This window comes from Hylobates moloch, unplaced genomic scaffold (assembly GCF_009828535.3).
Source record: "Hylobates moloch isolate HMO894 unplaced genomic scaffold, HMol_V3 SCAFFOLD_12, whole genome shotgun sequence".
Classification (NCBI taxonomy): Eukaryota; Metazoa; Chordata; class Mammalia; order Primates; family Hylobatidae; genus Hylobates; species Hylobates moloch.
The window spans coordinates 49,927,497-49,950,649 of NW_026652287.1; the positions used below are offsets into that span (position 1 = coordinate 49,927,497).

The window sequence follows — 23,153 nt, forward strand, 5'->3', positions numbered from 1 at the left end:
AACCCACACTCCAGTCCTCCCACGGGCTGGCTGGCAAGCGGCCCTGGTGGGTCTGCGGGGGCAGGGGCAGCCTTCCTGGTTTATCTCCCCCGGCGCGATCTGCTCATCCACCCAGGCTCCAGAAGCTGGGGCTCAAGGTCCGGCGAGGCAGGAAGCCTGAGGCCACAGCCCAGAGCAGCCTGAGTGCAGTCATGTGGGGGCGACTGCTCCTGTGGCCCCTGGTGCTGGGGTTCAGCTTGTCTGGCGGCACCCAGACCCCCAGCGTCTACGACGAGGGCGGGAGCACCGGAGGTGGCGATGGTGAGTGGTCCTGGCTTTGGGGTGCAGAGATAGGGTTACATCAGAGATGGAGCTGGGGGCCCGGAGCTGGGGAGGCAGAGGCTGGGAAGTTGGGGGCTTCAACCCAGCCCACTCTGCATCCCGTCCCTGACCCCATAGGGCTGGGCTATTCCCTTGAGTGTCATGTCCAGCTGTTTCCCACCAGGGCAGACCCCAGGCTCTGAGCACCTCCCTCCCTGCTGCTTCTTGTCACCTGCCGAGGCAGGGGCTGACTGACGCCCCCTCTCTCCCACAGACAGCACGCCCTCAATCCTGCCTGCTCCCCGCAGCTATCCAGGCCAAGTCTGTGCCAATGACAGTGACACCCTGGAGCTCCCAGACAGCTCACGGGCACTGCTTCTGGGCTGGGTGCCCACCAGGCTGGTGCCCGCCCTCTATGGGCTGGTCCTGGCGGTGGGGCTGCCGGCCAACGGGCTGGCGCTGTGGGTGCTGGCCACACGGGCACCTCGGCTGCCCTCCACCGTGCTGCTGATGAACCTGGCGACCGCTGACCTCCTGCTGGCCCTGGCGCTGCCCCCGCGGGTCGCCTACCACCTGCGTGGCCAGCGCTGGCCCTTCGGGGAGGCCGCCTGCCGCCTGGCCACGGCTGCACTCTACGGTCACATGTACGGCTCAGTGCTGCTGCTGGCCGCCGTCAGCCTGGACCGCTACCTGGCCCTGGTGCACCCACTGCGGGCCCGCGCGCTGCGTGGCCGGCGCCTGGCCCTTGGACTCTGCGTGGCTGCCTGGCTCATGGCAGCCGCCCTGGCACTGCCCCTGACACTGCAGCGGCAGACCTTCCGCCTGGCGCGCTCCGATCACGTGCTCTGCCATGACGCGCTGCCCCTGGACGCACAGGCCTCCCACTGGCAACCGGCCTTCACATGCCTGGCGCTGCTGGGCTGTTTCCTGCCGCTGCTGGCCATGCTGCTGTGCTACGGGGCCACCCTGCACACGCTGGCGGCCAGCGGCCGGCGCTACGGCCATGCACTGAGGCTGACCGCAGTGGTGCTGGCCTCCGCCGTGGCTTTCTTCGTGCCCAGCAACCTGCTGCTGCTGCTGCATTACTCAGACCCGAGCCCCAGCGCCTGGGGCAACCTCTATGGTGCCTACGTGCCTAGCCTGGCGCTGAGCACCCTCAACAGCTGCATGGATCCCTTCATCTACTACTACGTGTCAGCTGAGTTCAGGGACAAGGTGCGGGCAGGGTTCTTCCGACGGTCGCCGGGGGACACCGTAGCCTCCAAGGCCTCTGCGGAAGGGGGCAGCCAGGGCATGGGCACCCACTCCTCTTTGCTCCAGTGACACAAAGTGGGGAAGGCCGTACTGGGTCGAATAGGGTCCCTTCCCCCACTTCACGTCCTTCCCGGACCTCAGAATGTGACCTTATTTGGAAATAGGGTTGTTACAACTGTCACTAGTGGAGGTCACTTTGGAGAAGGGTGGGCCTTACATCCAGTGTGGGTGGTGTCCTCATAGGATAAGGAGAGGCCAGGCCTGATGGCTCACGCCTGTAATCCCAGCACTTTGAGAGGCCAAGGCGGATGGATCACTTGAGCCCAGGAGTTCAGCACCAGCCTGGGCAACATGGTGAAACCCCGTCTCTACCAAAAATACAAAAATTAGCTGGGCTTGGTGGTGGGCGCCTGTAATCCCAGCTACTCAGGAGGCTGAGGCAGAAGAATCGCTTGAACCTGGGAGACAGAGGTTGCAGTGAGCCGAGATTGCGTCACTGGACTCCAGCCTGTGTGACAGAGTGAGAGCCTGTCTCTAAATTAATTAAGTAATTAATTTAATTTTAAAAAGACGAAAAGTGATGGCCAGGTGCGGTGGCTCACGCCTGTAATCTCAGCACTCTGGGAGGCCAAGATGGGAGGACTGCTTGAGGCCAGGAGTTTGGGACCAGCCTGGGCAACACAGGGGGATCCCATCTCTACACAAAAGAATTTTTTTAATGAACCAGGCATTGCGGCACGCGCCTATAGTCCCAGCTACTCAAGAGGCACAGGTGGGAGGATCACTTGAGCCTGGGAGGTTGTGGTTGCAGTGAGCTATGATTGTACCACTGCACTCCAGCCTGGGCAACAGAGCAAGACCTTGTCTCAAAAATAAACAAACTAAAATTAAAAAAAGAAGACGACAGATAGTGGGTGCGGTGGCTCACACCTGCAATCCCAGCACTTTGGAAGGCCGAGGTGGGCAGATCACCTGAGGCCAGGAGTTCAAGACCAGCCTGGCCAACATGGTGAAATCCTGTCTCTACCAAAAATACAAAAATTAGCCAGGCATGTTGGTGGGCACCTGTAGTCCCAGCTGCTGGGGAGGCTGAGGCAGGAGAATCGCTTGAGCCTGGGAGGCAGAGGTTGTGTCAGCTGAGATGGTGCCACCGCACTCCAGCCTGGGCAAAAGAGTGACTCTGTCTCCAAAAAAAAAGAAGAGGAGAGGACACAGAGACACACAGAGAAGAAAGCCATGTAGTGGAAGAGGCAGAGATGGGAGTGATGTGGACGGACACAAACTAAGGGATGCCAAGACGCCAAGCACAGCCAGCAGCCACCAGCAGCCAGGAGACAGGCCTGGGACGGGCTCTCCCTCACAGCCTCCAGAGGGAACCAGCCCTGCCACCACCTTGACCATGGACTTCTGGCCTGCAGAACTGTGAGACAATAAACTCTCACTGTTTTAAGCTGCCTAGTGTGTGGCACTTTGTCAGGGTAGCCCAGGAATCTGAAACAGGATCAAACGCTGCTTCCTGGGCCCTGCCAGCCTCTCTGGCTTGGCTTTCTGGGCTGGATGCAGCCCACAACGCACTGGTGTCTGGGCTGGGGCTGGGGCTGGTGCTGCATTCCCTGGAGACTCATTGCAAGTTCCTGCCCAGGAGGCTGAGGGCACCCCATCCTCAGTGCCCAGTGCTGGGACCCCACCAGGCCCAGAGCCTGGTTGGCCATTCTCATGCCCACCAGCTTCTGGCTTGTCTTGGGATGTCTCTTGAGCAGCCAGAATAGCACCCCCAACTCTGCTCCCCAAAACCCATCGCTAGCATGGCTCAGCCTCCTGCTGTCCCCTGACTGCTGGGGACCCTCGCCTTCCCTCCTCTCACCTGCAGGCTGATCCTTCTTTTCACTTTCTGTCAATGTCACCACGGACAAGGTGGGACAATGGGGGGTGAGGATGGACAGTGTGTGCTGGGGGGTTCAGGTGCTGCAGACCTGGAACTCCCTTCTGCCAGGATGTCGGCAGCCGGCTGTAAGCCTTGCACAGGACAGGCCACAAGGGGCTGTGCCACTGTCTGCGGAGGACACAGCTGGTGTGGGGGGAAGGGGAGAAGCCTCAGCACCTGATGAACAAACACACACACACACACACACATACACACACACAGACACTGCTGCTCACTCCAGGGAGTGGCACGGGGCAGTTTCAAAGACCACTGGGGCATGAACTATGGGGGCAAGGCAGAGGGTTGGGGGGCCACTGTTGGGCTCCTCATTGGGTCTATGTCTCTGATCAGCCCAACTTTAGGCAGCCCTGGGCTGGGGGTGTCAGGTGCCCGGGACGCACACATGCACACACACACACGCACACACACACATGCACACACACACACACGCACACACACACACGCACACACAAAGTTCATGTGCAACCCAGAACATGTAAGTAAGATCAGTGACGTGTATTCGTGTCAATATCCTGGAGTGATCATTTACTAGAGTTTTCTGAGATGTTAACCACAGGCATAAGCTGGGCGTGTGGGTATGAATGGTCCCCAGGACCAAACTGTGGTCTCACAACTGCATGTGTTGTAGGATTATCTCAGGGTGCAGGTGTTTGACATCCATAAACCCTCCTCCCCACCACTCTGAAAGGCTGGGCTGTACACGAAGACAGGGCTCAGGAGCCCTGGCCCGTGGGCCCCCACCACCCAGCCACTACATCTCCGAAGGGCCGGAGTCTGGCCCCGTCTGTGGAATGCGCTGGCGCTCTGGGTGCTGCTTTCCAGGTTCCCGCTGCCCGCAAGAGGCCGAGGCCCGGCCGTGACCCTGGAGATGAAGTTTTATCTTACAACATCCTCTACAGCAAGTGGGCACCAGGCCTCGGGCTGAGGAAGGAGCCACAGGGCCTGTCGCTTGTAGGGTGATGGGGGCCAGGCGTCGGGAACCCACCGGCCAGGGCAGCCTCAGACCTTGACCTCACAGGCAGCAAGGGGCCTCCGTGCTGGCAGAGATCAGGGCTGAGCGGTGTTGGCTGAAATAAATACCACCCCGGAGAAGATGGGCAAATGCAGACATAAGCAGGTGCCAGGGGTCACAAAAGGGAATCAAAAGTCTGTTGGTGCTGGTAGCAGGCAGCTGGCAGGGCCTCCCAAGGCAGGCAGGTTCTGGGCCTGGGGGCCCTGGGAATGGGCTGGTCCTCTGGGCACTAGGACATCAGGAACTCACGGTGAGGAAACACCTGGGTCACTCAGCCCGGGCAGCCAGAAGCTGAAAGTGCATTTGCTGAGAGCCATCTGCTTCCCCGCAGGGCCTTGCGATGCGAGCCTGAGGTCCCCAGGGGCGAAGGCAGAGGGTTTCAGAGCTGGGACAGTCTTAGGGCAATTCGGGGTCCTGGGTGCCCCAAAGGGAGGCCGGGGCTTTGTGTTTCAGAGAAAGGCAGCCTGTTCCGTTTTGAAGTTGCCCACGGGCTGGATGTTTTGCTAATTTAGTCCACATCATGTTTGCTCAGAAAGAGGCTTTTGGCCACACGAGCGCTTTCTGGGAATGTTTCTTCTACTGGAAACAGAATGTCAGGCTGTGGGAGCCGTCGGGGCCCCAGGAAAATGATGCCCAACTCCAAGGCTGGGGGGCTGGGGTGCTTGGAGCTCCAGCTGGAGCTAGGAAGGTGGGGGATCTCCCAAGGGACCTCCAGCTGTCCCCCCTGCACCACACCGGTGACTGCTGAGCCCACACCTGGGTCCCAAGAGTCTCATCCTAGGGACGGGCAGATCTCTGCCATTCTGTTCCTTGGGTTCATTTAGAGGCAGGTGTCACCTGGGCTGAGGTCTGCCCACCCACTAGGCAGAGTCACAGGCTGATAGGGACAGGATGCAGCCAGATGGTGTTGTCCTGCTCTGAGCGGGGCAGCCGTTAGGAAGAGAAGCCACTCTGACTGGCCAGGAGAGAAGGAGAAAGATTCCTATGGGGTCGCCAGGACTTCGGGATGGGACCCCACACCCCTTTCCTGAACCCACCTCCATGGGGCTCAGGCCGGCTGCCACCTCCTCATTTAGATGGCAGAACCCCACCTGGGAGGGGGACACATGTCCTACGCCTGGCACTGCACAACTCTGCCTCCTTTCCCCTTCCAGTGGACCACAGTGATGGGTTCTGGGTGTCCACGTGCGGTAAGAGGGGAGCGGCTTGTGTCAGACCACCAACCAAATAAAAAATCTACCCATAGAACACTACCCAGCAATACAAAAGAACAAACTCCAGGCCGGGCACAGTGGCTCATGCCTGTAATCCCAAAGCTTTGGGAGGCTGAGATGGGAGGATCGCTTGAGCCCAGGAGTTTGAGGCTGCAGTGCACAATGACCACGTCTATGAACAGCCATGGCACTCCAGCTTGGGCAACATACAGAGACCCCATCTCTACAACACACACACACACACACACACACACACACACACACACACACACACACACACACTAGCTGGGCATGGTGATAGTGTGTGTCTGTGGTCCCATCTACTCAGGAGGCTGAGGCAAGAGGATTGCTTGAGCTCAGGAGGTCGAGGCTGCAGTGAGCCATGACCACGCCACTACACTCCAGCCTGGGCAATACAGTAAGACCTCGTTTCAAAAATAAAAGAATAGGCCGGGCACGGTGGCTCACGTCTGCAATACCAGCGCTTTGGGAGGCCAACGCGGGTGGATCACCTGAGGTCAAAAGTTCGAGACCAGCCTGGCTAACATGGTGAAACCACACCTCTACTAAAAATACAAAAAATATTAGCCTGGCGTGGTGGCAGGCCCCTGTAATCCCAGCTACTCGGGACCCTGAGGCAGGAGAATCACTTGAACCCAGGAGGCAGAGATTGCAGTGAGCCCAGATTAAAAAAAAACAAAAACTATGGATACACGAAACACCACAGGTGAATGCAAGGGAATCATGCTCCAAAGATTATCCACTCTGATTCCATTTACCTGGCATTCTCCAAATGACAAAATTACAGACAGGTAGGGGGGAAAATGGCTTAGTGGCTGCAGGTGTTGAGCGGAGAAGTGAAGTTACGGAAGAGCAGCTGGAAGGATCCTGTGCAGATGGGCTGTTTGTTGACTATGGTTGAGATTACACAAATCTGCCCATGAGGAAACCGCACACTGCTAACTACAGGCAAAGCTTCCCTAGTCCAAAAATCCTAAATCTGAAATGTTCCAAAATCCAAATCTTTTTGAGCAGCGACTTGACGTGCTCAAAGGCAATGCTCATTGGAGCATTTCATATTTTTAGATTAGGGATGCTGAACCTTAGCTAACTATATAATGCAAGCATTCTGAAATCTGAAAAAAATCTGAAATCCGAAACACTTCTGGTCCCAAGCATTTCGGATAAGGGATCCTTGACCCGTATGCAAACACACACACACCTGCACGCACCTGCACGCGCCTGCGCCCGCGCACAGCTGTTCGCTGGTGGGTGTTGCGTGGGCCAGAGTGGAGGGAGGATGAATGTCCCACTTTGTCCCCAGGAACTCTGAGCCTCTGACCCTGAGTCACTCCCACTGCCTGTGGGGGGTCGGGGCGAGAGGAGGGAGACGGGGCAGGTCTTCGGGGAAGGTTGGTAGGGGAGGGAGGTGGGGAGATATTGAGCCTATGTCTCTGATCTCTGGGGTGGGCCCAGCTATTACCTGTCCTCCGCCTCCCCTTCAGGCTCAGGGTCTGAGTCCACCACCTCAAGGCCGGCTCCATTCAGCTTCACGTCCTGCTGTAAATGCCCCGGGGCCACAGAAGCCAGGTCATCCCCGTAGGTGGAGGACGCCGAGGCCGGCAGCGGCTGCTCTGGAAGGAAGGGGAACTCGGTCGGGAGGGCGTGGCGGGGAGGGGACCCAGGGGCCGAGGGGAGGAGATCCGTGGCCCAGAGCAGCATCGACGGGGTCCCCAAGGCTAGGCGGGGGGTAGGGTCCTCACCGAGGGCGCAGCAGCTAGGAGGCGCGGGCTCCAGGGGCGCGGCCCGGCGGCAGGCGGCCTCCCGCAGGCTGCAGGCGCTGGCGTAGACCACCCCGTCGGAGCCGCACACCGGGTCCCCCTGGGCGCTGCAGTCGTGGTCGCAGCCGCATCGCGCGATCGCCGCCCCCTCCTCAGGGGCCACGGCAGGGCCCGACTCGCCGGGGAACCAGCCTGGGGGACGAGGCAGGCTCGACAGGGCACGGGGGACTCCCCACCCTGCACCTTGCCCGCGCCCCCACAGAGCCTGGGGGTGGGAAAGATGTCCCTGGGGCCCGGGCCCACTACCCCCTCGGTGGGTCTTGGGGAGCAACAGTTAATGGAAGGTCCTGAGCCCTGGTCTCACGGAATTTCACGCAGGTATTTGCCTAATACTTACAAAAACAGAAACAGATTTTTAAAAAGCGGTTGTAGGAGAGAAAGGAGGCAGGGCGTCCTGTCTGGGCCGCCCTGCAACAGCCCCGGCCCCTGCCGCGACCCCTCCGCACTGACCACACCCACCCCAATCCCACCCCCTCCGCACTGACCGCTTCTACCCTCAACCCCGCCCCCTCCGCGGTGACCACACCTACCCTCAACCCCGCCCCCTCCGCAATGACCACACCCACCACAGATCCCACCCCTCAGCACTGACCGCACCCACTCTCAACCCCGCCCCCCGCACTGACCACACCCACCGCAACCTCATCCCCTCAGCACAAACCACATCCACCCTCAACCCCGCGCCCTCCGCACTGACCACACCCACCCCGTTCGGCCCCGCCCCCCGCACTGAACACACCCGCCCTCAACCCCGCACCCTCCGCACTCACCTCCCCCTCGCCGCTCGGCCCCGCCCTCACCACACTGACCACCCTCAACCCACTGGGCCCAGTCCTCACGACAGTGACCACTGTGGCGGCCCTCACTGGCTTGGCCCTGCCCGCAGTATACTCACCATTCTCCAGCCACGCCCCTCCCCACTGACCGCTCCTCCAGCCCCGCCTCCCCCGTACAGGCAGAGCGCCCGCCCACCCCTGTGCTGCGTCCTCCTGACTAAATGTTGGCCCCTCCTCGGCCAAGCCCCCAGGGGAGCCCTCCCCGGCGCCCGCGGGTGGGAGTCGGGGTGTGGCAGGCCGCGGTGGGGGGCGGCAGTGGCTCCGCGCACTCACCCGGGCCCCGGGCAGGGGCGCGCTCCACCTCGTTGCACGCGGGTCCGGCGCACAGTTCCCGGGCGAGTGGGCTGTGCGCGCTGACGTTGTAGAAGCGAGTGGCCTCGAAGGCTACGGGACGAGGGTGGTGGGTGACCGAGTGCAGGCGCGACGGGTCAGGGACCGGGCCGGGCCGGGGGTGCGGGCGCGCGGGCCTACCGGGCTCGTAGTAGTCGTACACAGAGACTGGCAGCGCCGACGTCCTGCCCACCACGCACTCCCGGAGAGCACGGAACCGCACACACGTCAGGCACCGGCTGGGGATCTGCGGGGCAGCGGCGGGCGCAGGCTCGACCCGGGCCAGGAGGCCCGGGGCGCTGAGCTCAGGCCCAGAACTGGCTGATTTCAGGGATACCCAGGACGCGTGAAACACAGAAGAAACGTGATCCCATTTTCTTTTTTTCTTTTACTTTTCTTTCTTTCTTTCTTTTTTTCCTGAGACAGAGTCTCGCTCTGTTGCCCAGGCTGGAGTGCAGTGGCGTGATCTCGGCTCACTGCAACCTCGGCCTCCTGAGTTCAAGTGATTCTCCTGCCTCAGCCACCCAAGTAGCTGGGATTACGGGCGCCCACCACCGCACCCTGCTAATTTTTTGTATTTTTGATCAAGACAGGGTTTCACCACGTCGGCCAGGCTGGTCTCCAACTCCTGCCCTCAAGTGATCCGCCTGCCTTGGCCTCCCAAAGTGCTGGGATTACAGGTGTGAGCCACTGCGCCCAGCCTCGGTCCCATTTTTTATTCTTTGGGTCCTTCCATCCCACTGGGAAAACGTCTCAGGTGGCCTCCCAAACACTACTCCTTTTTTTGTGTGTGCACACATGGCTGAGCATGTGTGGGTGGGATTTAGCACATTCACAATGCTGTGCGATCATCACCTCTGTCTAGTTACAGAACAGTTTCTTTCTCCCCCAAAGAAACCCCATCCCCATCAGCACTCACTCCCCACTCCCCCAGCCCCTGGCAACCACAAATCTTTCCAACTCTACGGATTTGCCTGTTCTGGGCATTTCATATCAATGGAATCATGTACTCTGTGGCTTTTTGTGTCTGGCTTCTTTCACTCAGCATCATGTTTCTGAGGTTCATCCATGCTGTAGCGTGGATCAATGCTTCACTCCTTCCTACAGATGGATAATATCCACTGCAGCCCCTCCCTGCTTTTTCTACAAACTGCCATCAGCCGAGGGCACAGAGCTGTCAGCATGGCCAGCTCTGCCTGGAATTTACTCTCCCAGTGTCTTATTTTTTGTTTGTTTTTTTTTTAGACAATGACTTGCAGGTCTTGCTCTGTCGCCCAAGCTGGAGTGCAGTGGCACAATCTCAGCTCACCACAACCTCCGCCTCCCAGGTTCAACCGACTCTCCTGCCTCAGCCTCCCAAATAGCTGGGATTACAGTAGCGTGCCATCACACCTGGCTAATTTTTGCATTTTTAGTAGAGACAGCGTTCTGCCATGTTGGCCAGGCTGGTCTTGAACTCCTGATCTCAGGTGATCCACTTGCCGTAGCCTCCCAAAGTGATGGAATTGCAGGCGTAAGCCAAAGGGCCTGGCCACTTTTTAAATATTTTTTGTAAAGATGGGGTTTCGCCATGTTGCCCAGGCTGGTCTCGAACCCCTGAGCTCAAGTGATCCTCCCACCTCGGCTTCCCAAAGTGCTGGGATTACAGGCATAAGCCACCATGCCCGGCCCCAATGTCTTTTTTATGGTACAAGATACTTGCAGGGAGCCACACCAGGCAGTGACCGGTGCACCCTCACCAACATGCACACTAGGGAAGCCCCTCCTCCACCAACCCTGGCTGGTGGTACCTCATCAAAGTAGAAGAGCACTCGGCGTCCAGCCACTTCATACCTCTTCATCCCCATGTGCTTGTCAAGGAGCAGCTGCAGAGGAAGCCAGAAGTCAGGGTCCTCAGACTCTCTACTTGCTTCCTCTCCCATCCCCTGGGGGCAGTGGTCAGTGGGATGCTTGGACTTGCCCACAAGTTACCATGGGCTGGGGTCTGGGTGCTGGTCAGTGCTCCCCAGGCCCTGCCAGCCTCTCAACACCCAGGAGAGGACGCTCAAGGATGGCTATCCCTGCCTGGAGCACCTGCCTCCCCTCCCTATACACTCCCTCAACCCAGCCCCAAGCCCAGGACAGGCTTCTCCGTGGCCAAAGAGGCACCCGGCTGAGCCCTGCCACCTGCTGGTGTCTCCGCCGCACTGTTCAAGTTCCCCTCCCAGCTTGGGATTTTTTTTTTTCTTTCCGTTTTTGATTTAAAAAAACCCCCACACCCACTCCAAGGCCTCTGAATTGACCACATCCTCATCCCCTGGTGCTCCGTGCAACCTCCTTGGAGGGGAGGTAACAATAGGCCCAGCTTTCCTGTTCCACCTTCCCCACACTGCAGACCTCCTTTGGCCCCTGGACCCCTTGCTTCTTGGTCCTCTTTCTCCCCCGGCCAGAGCTGGGCAGCAATCCCCACCCCCATGTCCCTCTTCCTTCCTGTACAAAATGGAGATGTGGCACTGGTCTCTCTTAGGGTTGTGAGGGTGACAGCTGGTCTCGGCAGAATGTGGATTGAGAATACCCCATGGCTCCCCACCCAGGGCCAAAGCACATGGAACTTTACTGAAGTTCTAGGTGGCACTTATAATAGTGACAGTGGGCCGGGTGCTGTGGCTCACACCTGTAATCCCAGCACTTTGGAAGGCTGAGGTGGACGGATCACCCGAGGTCAGGAGTTTGAGACCAGCCTGACCAACATGGAGAAACTCCATCTCTACTAAATACAAAAAATTAGCTGGGTGTGGTGGTGCATGCCTGTAATCCCAGCTACTTAGGAGACTGAGGCAGGAGAATCACTTGAACCGGGGAGGTGGAGGTTGCAGTGAGCTGAGATTGTGCCATTGCACAGCCTGGGCAACAAGAGCAAAACTCCATCTCAAATAATAATAATAATAATAATAATAGTAGTGACAGTGGTCCCATGGGAGATCCACCTGTTGGAGCAGCCCCCACCCCGCCCCACCTACTCCTCAGTAGACAGATGGCCCATTTTTGCCCAGAAAGGGGGGGAAAAAAGGGGCCGGACATGGTGGCTCATATCTGTAACCCCAGCACTTTGTGAGGCTGAGGCGGGAGGATTGCCTGAGCCCAGGAGTTTGAGACCAGCCTGGGCAACATGGTGAAACCCTGTCTCTGCCACAAATACAAAAATTAGCAGGGCATGGTGGTGCATGCTTATAGTCCCAGCTACTCGGGAGGCTGGGGTGGGAGGATTACTTGAGCCTGGAAGTTCAAAGCTCCACTGGGAATTTGAGCCAAGATCGGATCATTACACTGTAGCCTGGGCAACAGAGCAAGACTATGTCAAAAAAAAAGAGAGAGAAACAGGGTAGAAGGGGAGGGGGAGGGGGAGGGGGACGGGAAGGGGGAGGGGGAGGGGGAGAGGGAGAGGGAAGAAAAGAATACCCATAGCATTTTACAGAGGTCTGAACTGCCAGCCAGCCTGACCCTGGGGGCCGAAGCTCTGCCTATTGTTCAGAGATCCCTGACCACCGCTGCTCACCGGCGCTGCCTCACCTGCTCCAGGCTCTCGATGTCTGCCCGGAAGCCTGACAGCAGAGGCACCTCGAGGACAGCCATATTGGAAGACCCTGTATGCAGCCACCTTCCAACAACAGGAGAGAGAGAGAGGCCCTAGAGCTCAAGCCCAGAGGTGGAATTCAAGGTCCCCTCTCCCCTTCGAGCCCACACAGCTGATGTCCCAGGAAGCCTGCCCTGGGGCCTGGCCGGTGGGCCATTGGCACACACATCCTTGTCTGGGTCAACTCAGTCAACCCATTTTACAGCAGGGACACTGAGGCCAGAAGGAAAGGGCCTTGCCAAGGGCTCTAGGCTTGACCAGGTCTCTTGACTAGGCACTGTGTTTTGTCTTGGACTTTACTCTGTGTCCCCAGCCTGGGAAGCAGCTGGCGACACCACTCTGGACATAGCTGCACAGAGCAGCCACAGCCCAGGTGCTTCAACACTGCTGCCCTGCAGGAGACTCTGGGAAATCAACCCCCTAGCTCCGGCCTCAGTTTCTCCTTCTGTAACATGGTGGGGCGGGGAGGGAGGTAACTGGGCTCTCTCTGGAGCCTGCAATATGCCAGGCGCTTCCTATAGGGTGTTGGGGACAAGGAAGAGGAAGCCGACATTCAGAGTGGAGCTTGCAGCTGCGGGGAGTGCACCAAGCTGGACTCTAATTTCCAGAACTTTTTGAGACGGGGAACTTGGACACATTCGGGCTGAGAGTCAAGGTCAGGGCAGCCGTTACCGGGGTAGCGGCTCTGATGGGCTATGAGTGTCATGGCAACCACTCACCCACCAATCGTCGCCATGGTGACAAGCATCCATCACCATAGCAACAAACATCATCTTAGGGTGAGGACCCACTGTGGCCGGGTCCCAGGCTCACTCTTGGAAACCAAGGGGCCTGGTGCTGGTGTTATCGGGCAGGGACCCGTGTCCCAGCCACACATCGCTGTCCCCATCCAGCCCACCCGCCCTGACCATACTGGAGTCTTCTGTGTCCATTCACTTTTCTTTCATTCATTTCAAAAACTGGCTGGGAGAGGTAGCTCACACCTGTAATCCCAGCACTCTGGGGGGCCGAGTTGGGCAGATCACGAGGTCAGGAGTTCGAGACCAGCCTGGCCAACATGGTGAAACCCTGTATCTACTAAAAAGACAAAAAAGTTAGTTGGGCGTGATGGCGGGCACCTGTAATCCCAGGTACTCAGGAGGCTGAGACAGGAGAACCATTTGAACCCAGGAGGCGGAGGTTGCAGTGAGGCGAGATCGCACCATTGCACTCCAGCCTGGGCGACAGGGTGAGACTCCGTCTCAAAAAAACAAAACAAAAACCACCACTGAGTGCCTGGAGCCGGAAGCTCCTCCTGGTCCCAGGAGGCCATCCTCTCCGCACACTGTACCCTCTTGGGATGCCCACACCAGCAGGGCAGGTGGCCTTACCTGGTGCACACCTCCAGCATCACCTTGTATTCCTGGTGATGCTGATCAGCCGCTGGGTCATCATCATCAGCTGGGGGCCGGTCTCCTCGGGAACCCTCAGTTGAGGAGGCAGGCATGGGGGGCGGGCGTCCCTGGGCCTCGGGCTCCTGGAGGCTTACGAGCAGCTGGAAAGCTGGCTTGGCCACCGGGTCAGGCACATTGTAGGTGACATCAATCTGGGGGGTGTTGGAGGATGGAGGCTTAGGGATCTGGGCCCTCCACAACAGGTGCAGGGGAGGGGAGGAGAAAGGGCAGTGAGGAGGAGGGAACAGCCAGAATTATGAGGACAATGACATCCATGACAGTTTCAGAGACTACCATTATTCCTTTTAGCCTTGAAATCACCGAAGCGGGTGTAGGTACAATCATCAGACCAGTTTTGTGGATCTGGGGTGCAGAGCTGTGCTCAGCTATGTCTGAGTCTAGGGGTCTCCCTCTCATCCACGGTGTTATCTGGGCTCCCATTTTAGAGATCAGAAAACGGAGGCTGGCGAGAGTCATTGCGGGAAACTTGCCCTCTGACTGCCAGTCAGAACCCGTGACATGCACCTGCCCCAGCCTGGTCTGGGGCTAAATCCAGGCCACAGCAGGGGGAATGACCTGGAGCCCTTAGGCAAATCTGCTTGAGTCAATGGGTCAGAGATGCCTGGACTGAGGGTCAAATGGACCCTCTCAGGGGTGGGGGCGGCACCCCTGAGAGGACCCATGGCCACCTGCCTCGGGCGGTATTAGAAGCTGAAAGCTTGTCCTGCAGTCTGGCATGCTGCTGAGTTCAGAACCCTCTGGGGGTTCCCGGGGTTCCACTGTGTGATTGGAGGGAATGGGGCACAGGAGGACAAGCCCAAGATCACTTCATGCTCCCCCAAACCTCACCTGCATCAGGCAGCAGCCGTCCCCCTTGGCACTCACAAACAGCCCCGTGGGGAGGCTGGGGATCTGGAGACAGAAGTCACCGTGAGGCCCTGCTGACCCCTCCTCCAACAACCCCCAAACCCTCGTCCCGGGAACACGCACCGCTGCCATCTGCAGAACCTTCTGGTTGGTCCTGTGCAGCTCAAACGTTTCCTGGTAGTCCAGGTTGGTGGAGGCCAGGGAGACAGTGAGGTTGATGCCTCCAGCATAGGACAAGATGGCATATTCAGCCAAGGCCTGCAGAGCCACACAGGTGTCCTGGGGATGGAGGAGGAGACGGCCATCAACCCTGAGACTGAGTTGGCCAGTGGTCCCCTGACCCCTGTCTTGAAAGCCTAGCCTGAAATAGGCACCAACGGGGCTGGAATAGAGACTGGACCCAGTGCAGACACCCATGGCACTGGGGGCCTCAGGACAGCCAGGCTGGAGTGTCCCCAGAGGCAGAGGCTGGGCTCCCATGGAGGATCCAGGGGCATCTGTCCCTCACCCCCAACCCCTGCCCTCTTTGGGGCTCCATAAGGTGAGAAGGGGCCAGACTGCCTGGCCACCTCAGAGCTCAAAACAAGGACTGCAGGGACCCCACCCACCCAGCCCTGAGCCCCTCCCTCTGGCCCTGCCCGGCTCGCCTGAGTGGAGGAGAAGCCCCCAAGTGCATTTCGCTGCTGGGACAGCCACTTCACCACAGGGAGGGCGGCGGCCACGTCACCCAGCAGAGTGTAGGTCAGAAGGGCGTAAGCTGTCATTTCCACCTCAGCCGAGACCACTGCAATGGAAGAGACCCACTGGAGACTTTTGACACGGACACATGGGCCCAGTGCACGGAGGTATGGCCAAGGCAGGCACCCGGGAGCGGGGGTGGCCAGTACCTGACTGAGAGACCCTGTCACTGAAGCTCAAGAATGTGCCCTTGTCCACATCCCAGGAATTTGTCAGGCTCCAGTGGGTGACCCCATCTGCAAAGAAAGGAGTGGTCAAGGGCTACAACCCACCCAGTGTGTAGCCTGGCATCCCATGGAGCGCATCCAAGCACGGGGTCTAAAGAAAAGGTATTGTGGGACCCGGGTGGGAGAAGAGTATCAGGGGAAGACAGCTGGGACAGGAAGGGCCTCGGGGCTGCATCTCAGATCTGCAAACCTATGACAGCCCCAGCCCTTCCTGTGCCCCTGGCAGACTTCGTGAATCAATGGCCACCCAACCCTACCCCTGGCAGACATCACTAATCAATGGCCACCCTCCCCTTCCTGGACACAGACATCACTTATCAATAGCCTCCCTCCTGACCAGGTACTGATCCAGCCCCTGATGTTCCCACTTAGTGCCCCAGCAGCCACACTCGACTTGCAAAGGCTCAAAGATTCTGGCCAGGTGCAGTGGCTCATGCCTGTAATCCCAGCACTTTGGGAGGCCGAGGTGGGTGGATCACTTGAGGTCAGGAGTTCAAGACCAGCCCGGCCAACATGGTGAAATCCCATCTCTACTAAAAATACAAAAATTAGGTGTGTGTGGTGGTGCACACTGTAATCCTAGCTACTTGTGGGCTGAGGCAGGAGAATCGCTTGAACCCAGGAGGCAGAGGTTGCAGTGAGCCAATACCGAGCCACCACACTCCACACTCCAGCCTGGGTGACAGAGTGAGACTGTCTCAATAAATAAATAAATACATAAATAAAAAAAATAATAATAATTTAAAAAGAATGGCAAGGCACAGTGGCTCACACCTGTAATCCCAGCACTTTGGGAGGCTGAGGCAGGCGGATCACCTGAGGTCAGGAGTTCAAGACCAGCCTGACCAACATGGAGAAACCCATCTCTACTAAAAAATACAAAAAATTAGCCGGGCGTGGTGGTGCATGCCTGTAATCCCGGCTACTTGGGAGGCTGAGTTAGGAGATTACGCCATTGCACTCCAGCCTGGGCAACAAGAGCGAAACTCCATCACAAAAAAAAAAAAAAAGAAAAAGAAAAAGAAAAAGGCTCCAAGGATTCTGAGCTCACATGAGGTGTAAAGCCTCTCAAATCCAGAGAGAAACCAGCCCACCACCACCACCTCCCACTCCATCCCTGGATCCTCTTTAAACTTTTTTCTTTCTGAAGCAATGAAAACAATTCTTCAGGTGGCATCTTAATGACTTAAGCAGAGAAAACTGTCTGGGCCCCAGTGCAGCTGCTGGGGGTAGGGCTGTAGGGGTGGAGTGGGGAGGTCTGGGTGAAGTGGGAGGAGACTGAGTTTGGGGGCATTCTGAGAAAGTCGAAGCTCAGGGATTGGAGTCCCTGTGGGTGATGATTTTGTAGGTGGGGAGACTGACAGCTCAAAAAAGCTTTCCAGGGCTCACGCAGCAAGTGGAGGGAAGGGTGGAAGCCAGACCCAACCCTCCCCTGTCTCCCAGCACTCCTGTCCTGGGATGATTTCCAGGAAGCCTGGCCGGAGGCGGGGATGCGTTCTCTGCTGGAGATCCCTCCCTGAGAACTCCCTTTCCCGAGGGATTGGCATCCCAGATTTCATAGGCAAGGAAAGTGATGCTTGGCACTGGTGTGACTTGGACAAGCCACTTCCTCAAATAAAGTCACTAGCAGATGCGATAACGAATGAATACTATAATCAACAAAGCAATTGACAAAGGAGCAAAAGGTGTCTCGTCAGTTTCCCTTTCTCCTTCCTTCCTTCCCGTCCCTCCCTCTCTCTCTCTTCTCTCCCTCCCTCCCTCCCTCCCTCCCTCCCTCCCTTCCTTCCTTCCTTCCTTCCTTCCTTCCTTCCTTCCTTCCTTCCTTCCCTTTTCTTCTTTCTTTCTCTCTCTTTCTTTCTTTCTTTCTTTTTCTTTCTTTCTCTTTTCTTTCTCTTTTCTTTCTTTCTTTTTCTCTTTCTTTCTTTCTAATGGCACTATCTCAGCTCACTGCAACCTCTGCCTCCTGGGTTCAAACGATTCTTGTGCCTCAGCCTCTCGAGTAGCTGGGGTTATAGGCACCTGCCACCACACCCAGCTAATTTTTGTATTTTTAGGAGAGACGGGGTTTCACCATGTTGGCCCGGCTGGTCTCAAACTCCTGGCCTCAAGTGATCTGCCCAAAGCGCTTTAATTATAGGTGTGAGCCACCGTGCTTGGCCGACTCATCAGTTTTTTGTTTTGTTTTGCTTTTGAGACAGAGTCTTGCTCTGTTACCCAGGCTGGAGTGCAATGGCGCGATCTCCACTCACTGCAACCTCCGCCTCCCGGGTTCAAGCGATTCTCCTGCCTCAGCCTCCCGAGTAGCTGGGGACTACATGACTCGTCAGTTTTGATAAATACGTTCATGAGCTGTTTACCAGGCTCCACAGTGGGCTTCCCGACGCTGTGGCCTCTGGGGAGGGCCAGGGACACCTACCTCGCATGATGGCCAGGCTACGGAGCTTGCGCAGTGCCTCAGGGGCTGCCGGGCTGCGGAGCAGAGTCAGCGCGTAGGTAGTCAGGGCACAGCTGTAGGGGTCTGTGGCCAGGGGCGTAGCAGACTCCAGGAAGTGCCTCGCTTTGTCAATGGAGCCTCTCTCCTCCTGCAGGGTGGGGTGGGAAGGTGAAACCTGGGAGGCTGCTCTGTCCCCATCCCACCCACCCACTGGCTTCTGAGGCAACCCTGAGGAGAGCTCTGGGTGACTCATAGCCCCTTGCTTTGCATCCTTCTGTGGCTCTCACTGCCTGCAGACCCAATTGTCAAACCCCATCTCCTTTCATTTCTTTCTTGCTTTTTTTTTTTTTTTTTTTTTTTTTTAATAGGCTGGGCGCGGTGTAATCCCAGCACGTTGGGAGGCCAAGGTGGGTGGATCACCTGAGGTCAGGAGTTCGAGACCACCCTGGCCAACATGGTGAAACCCCACCTCTATTAAAAATACAAAAATTAGCTGGGCATGTTGGCGCATGCCTTTAATCCCAGCTACTTGGGAGGCTGAGGTTGGAGAACTGCTTGAAACAGGGAGTTGGAGGTTGCAGTGAGCCAATATCGTGCCACTGCATTCCAGCCTGGCAACAGAGTGAGACTCCGTCTCAAAAAAAAAAAAAAAAAAAAATACAGACAGCATCTTACTCTGTTGCCCAGGCTGGAGTGCAGTGGCACGATCATAGCTCACTGAAACCTTCACCTCCTGGGCTTAAGCGATCCTGCTGCCTTGACCTCCCCAGTAACTGGGACTACAGGTGCACATCAGCATGCCCAGCTAACAGTTTATTTTTTGTAGAGATGGAGTCTCACCATGTTGCCCAGGCTGGTCTCAATTTCTTGGGCTCAAGCGAGCCTCCCATCTTGGCTTCCCAAAGCGCTGGGATTACAGGTGTGAGCCACTGCCTCTGGCTCCCATTACCATTCTTGTAAGTTGGCACTCCTTTTTCCAAACGAGGTCTGGCCAGGATGCCCAAGTACGTGGCAAATGAGCACAGTGATACTCTAGGGGAAGCAGGCAGAGCCCTGCCCACCCTGTCCCACCCAGCCCCATGGCCAGGTCTTTGTTAAGACAGCTAGCTAAGGCCAGGTACAGTGGCTCACGCCTGTAATCCCAGCACTTTGGGAGGCCGAGGTGGGCAGATCACTTGAGGTCAGGAGTTCAAGACCAGCCTGGCCAACATGGTGAAACTCCATCTCTATTAAAAATACAAAAATTAGCCAGGCGTGGTGGCGGGCGCCTATAATCCCAGCTATTCAGGAGGCTGAGGCACAAGAATCCCTTGAACCCGAGAGGCAGAGGTTGCAGTGAGCCGAGATTGCACCACCGCACTCCAGCCTGGGCAGCAGAGTGAGACCTCCTCTAAAAAAATAGTAATAATAGAAATAAAAAGCTGGTTCCTAAGACTTCCACAGCCCAGGCCCTCCCCAGCCTCCAGGCCTAGTCACCTCCTTAGAGAAGCCCGCCAGCCCTGCTCATGGCCTCCCTAGAATGTGATCTGTTGGAAGACAGGGACCAAGTCCAGAATCTACTGATGGTTTTGGTTCAGAGAAGCTGCCCAATAATATTATGTGGAAGAAATGAGTGACCAGAAGCATTAACAAATTTAGCAATGGAGCCAAAGTGTTCTGGTGGCCCAGTAGAGGTATGGAGTTGAGCTAACTCTGCTTTCAGAACTGTCTGGGTCATAGAAAGAATGTTTCCAAAGCTTTCCATCTTTAGACCAGGAGAAACGTGGGAACTGTCCCTAAGGTGTGACATTGAGATGCACTTCAGGGGACATGTGCCAGGGATGAACCGGGCTGACTAGCCAGACCCTAGGACTGGCCCTCACAAGTCCATTGCCTGGGGGTGGGGGAAGGCTGGACATCCCCATCCCAGGGGCAGGAACAGTGACATGAGAGTTACCCCAGGCCACGTGGGCCAGGATGGGTCTCAAGCATGCTGCGGAGACCACACCAAGCAGGGATGGACCCAGCCCGGCCCCAGCTGTGCAGATCCTCCCGTTTACAGACAAGCAGATGCAACAGAACTCCAAGGGGTCAAGGTCATTTGCTAGTTGCCCCCCAGCTCATCTGATTCCAGCACAGGTGTAGTGGGTTGAACGGTGGCCCACCAAAAAGATATATTCCCTGGAACCTGTAAATGCTGACTTATTTAGGAAATGGGTCTTTGCAGATGTAATTAAGAGTCTTGAGATGAGATCACCTTGGATTAGGGTGGCCTCAAATCCAATGACAAATATCTTAAAAAATTTTTTTTTGGATGGGCGCGGTAGCTCACGCCTGTAATCCCAGCACTTTGTGAGGCCGAGGCGGGCGGATCACAAGGTCAGGAGATCGAGACCATCCTGGCTAACATGGTGAAACCCCATCTCTACTAAAAATACAAAAAATTAGCTGGGCGTGGTGGTGAGCGCCTGTAGTCCCAGCTACTCAGGAGGCTGAGGTGGAAGAATCTCGTGAACCTGGGAGGCAGAGCTTGCAATGAGCCGAGATCGCGCCACTGCACTCCAGACTGGGTAACAGAGCGAGACTCCGTCTCAAAAAGAAAAAAAAAAACACCCATCTCTACTAAAAATACAAAAATAGCCAGACATGGTGGCCCACGCCTGTAATCCCAGCTACTTGGGAAGCTGAGGTAGGAGAATCCTTGAACCCGGGAGGCAAAGGTTGCAGTGAGCTGAGATTGTGCCATTGCACTCCAGCCTAGGTGATAAGAGTGAAACTTCATCTCAAAAAAAAAAAAAAAAAATTTCTATTAGAAACAGAGGTTTCACTGTGTTACTCAGGCTGGAGTGTAGTGGCTATTCATAGGCACAATCCCACTGCTGATCAGCACGGGAATTTTTGTTTGTTTGTTTCTAAAACTGTCTCATACTGTCACCCAGGTTGGAGTGCAGTGGTGCAATCTTAACTCACTGCAACCTCCACCTTCCAGGTTCAAGCGATTCTCCTGCCTCAGCCTCCCGAGTAGCTGGGATTACAGGCACGTGCCATTGATGTCTGGCTGATTTTTGTATTTTTAGTAGAGATAAGGTTTTGCCATATTGGCCAGGCTGGTCTCGAACTCCTGGACCCATGCGATCCACCTGCCTCAGCTTCCCAAAGTGCTGGGATTATAGGCGTGAGCCACTGTGCTCGGCCTCCAATGACAAGCACCTTTAATTTTTTTTTTTTTTTTTGAGATGGAGTTTCACTCTTGTTGCCCAGGCTGGAGTGCAATGGCATGATCTCAGCTCACCACAATCTCCACCTCCCGGGTTCCAGCGATTCTCCTGCCTCAGCCTCCCGAGTAGCTGGGATTACGGGCATGCACCATCACGCCTGGCTAATTTTTGTATTTTTAGTAGAGACGGGGTTTCTCCATGTTGGTCAGCTGGTCTCGAACTCCCAACCTCAGGTGATCTGCCCACCTCAGCCTCCCAAAGAGCTGGGATTACAGGCATGAGCCACTGGGCCTGGCTTATTTTTTTTTTTTTAAATTAGAGACAGGTCTCACTATGTTGCCCAGGCTGGAGTGCAGTGGCTATTCATATGCACAATCTCACTACTGATCAGCACAGGAGTTTTGACCTGCTCCATTTCTGACCTGGGCCAGTTCACCCCTCTTTAGGCAACTTGGTCGTCCTGCTCTCAAGAGGTCACCATATTGATGCTGAACTTAGTGCAGACACTTGATTGGCGCAGTGCACTATAGCCCAGAACTCCTGGGTCAAGCGATCCTCCTGCCTCAGCGTCCCGAGTAGCTGGGACTACAGGAATGCCCCATTGCACCTGGCAACAAGTGTTGAAGAGACAAGAAGGGGAGAAGACAGAGGAGAAGGTCACATGCAGACAGAGGCAGGGGCCAGAGTGATGCAGCCACAAGCCAAAGAATGCCTGGAGCCCCTGGAAGCTGGAGGCAGCAAAGAAAGCTCTTCCCTTAGAGCCTGCAGAAGGAGCAAGGGCCTGCCAATGCCTTGATTTTGCACTTCTGGTCTCCAAAGCAATGAGAATGTATTTCTGTTGTTTTAAGCCACCCAGTTTGCGGCAATTTCTTATGGCAGCCACAGGAAATGAAGACAGTACTTTTTGCCTCCTTTGGGGAATGATCTAAGACAGGGGTCCCCAACCTCTGGGTCACAGACTGGTACCGGTTGGTGGCCTGTTAGGAAAGGGCTGCACAGCAGGAGGTGAGTGACAGGTGAGCCAGCGAAGCTTCCTCTGTATTTACACAACCTGAGTCCACCTCCCATCAGTCCATCACACATTAATCGGTTCTCTGGATGAACCTATGTGTGATTGTGACATGTGAGGACATTTTTTTGAGACAGAGTCTGGCTCGGTTGCCCAGGCTGGAGTGCAGTGGCATGAGCTTGGCTCACTGCAACCTCCGCCTCCCAGGTTCAAGCGATTCTCCTGCCTCAGCCTCCCAAGTAGCTGGGACTTCAGGCGTGTGCCACCTCACCCAGCTAATTTTTGTATTTTTAGTAGAGACAGGGTTTCATCATGTTGGCCAGGCTGGTCTCAAACTCCTGACTTCAAGTGATCTGCCTGCCTTGGCCTCCCAAAGTGCTGGGATTACAGGTGTGAACCACTGCACCCAGCTGGTTGCACACTCCTTATGAGAATCTAATGCCTGATGATCTGTCACTGTCTCCCATCACTCCCAGAAGGGACAGTCTAGTTGTAGGAAAACAAGCTCAGGGCTCCCGCTGATTCTATATTATGGTGAGCTGTATAATTATTTCACTATATATTATAATGTAATAATAATAGAAATAAAGTGCACAATAAATGTAATGCTCTTGAATCTCCCAAAACTACCCCCTCTTCCCCAGTCCATGGAACAATAGTCTTCCACAAAACTGGTCCCTTGTGCCAAAAAGGTTGGATGCTGCTGATCTAACAGACCAGAACCCAGAAGACCAGGGAGAATCAACTGCTGCTCTGCAGGGAAGGCCTTCAAGTTCAGAAGAGAAATAGGTTGGAAGGATCTGGAGAAGGCAGAAAAAGATTCTTGGGAGAAGTGAAGTGACCTCAAGGGATAGGAAGGAGGTGGAGGGCCTGTTGAGTGCTCATTGAAGACTTAAGGGAGGG

The 23,153-nt window shown here is 56.2% G+C and overlaps 2 protein-coding genes across 2 annotated transcripts in view; one reads left to right on the plus strand and one right to left on the minus strand.

The window, feature by feature from the left end:
* On the plus strand, positions 1 to 3,589 carry F2RL3 (F2R like thrombin or trypsin receptor 3). The gene is made up of 2 exons (XM_032170054.2): positions 1 to 300; positions 575 to 3,589. Exons 1-2 carry the CDS (start codon positions 192 to 194, stop codon positions 1,621 to 1,623), a joined length of 1,158 nt encoding a protein of 385 aa, XP_032025945.1. The 5' UTR covers positions 1 to 191; the 3' UTR covers positions 1,624 to 3,589.
* Positions 3,590 to 3,973: 384 nt separating this feature from the next.
* Positions 3,974 to 23,153, minus strand: part of CPAMD8 (C3 and PZP like alpha-2-macroglobulin domain containing 8) — a 133,978-nt gene continuing 114,798 nt past the window's right edge. Inside the window, exons 30-42 of the mRNA XM_032170053.2 lie at positions 18,027 to 18,192; positions 15,533 to 15,619; positions 15,293 to 15,429; positions 14,769 to 14,924; positions 14,628 to 14,690; positions 13,716 to 13,930; positions 12,282 to 12,369; positions 10,523 to 10,597; positions 8,874 to 8,979; positions 8,676 to 8,786; positions 7,489 to 7,698; positions 7,209 to 7,359; positions 3,974 to 4,361 (exon numbers count right to left, since the gene is read on the minus strand). Coding sequence (XP_032025944.1) covers positions 4,130 to 4,361; positions 7,209 to 7,359; positions 7,489 to 7,698; positions 8,676 to 8,786; positions 8,874 to 8,979; positions 10,523 to 10,597; positions 12,282 to 12,369; positions 13,716 to 13,930; positions 14,628 to 14,690; positions 14,769 to 14,924; positions 15,293 to 15,429; positions 15,533 to 15,619; positions 18,027 to 18,192 — 1,797 coding nt within the window. The 3' untranslated portion in view covers positions 3,974 to 4,129. The remainder of the gene's footprint in view (positions 4,362 to 7,208; positions 7,360 to 7,488; positions 7,699 to 8,675; positions 8,787 to 8,873; positions 8,980 to 10,522; positions 10,598 to 12,281; positions 12,370 to 13,715; positions 13,931 to 14,627; positions 14,691 to 14,768; positions 14,925 to 15,292; positions 15,430 to 15,532; positions 15,620 to 18,026; positions 18,193 to 23,153) is intronic.

Excerpts from the sequence above, each read along its gene's own strand:
- F2RL3 (XM_032170054.2), top strand. The coding sequence starts at position 192 with ATGTGGGGGCGACTGCTCCTGTGGCCCCTGGTGCTGGGGTTCAGCTTG. Across the intron at positions 301-574 it reads GAGCACCGGAGGTGGCGATG|ACAGCACGCCCTCAATCCTG; the intron begins GTGAGTGGTCCT and ends TCTCTCCCACAG.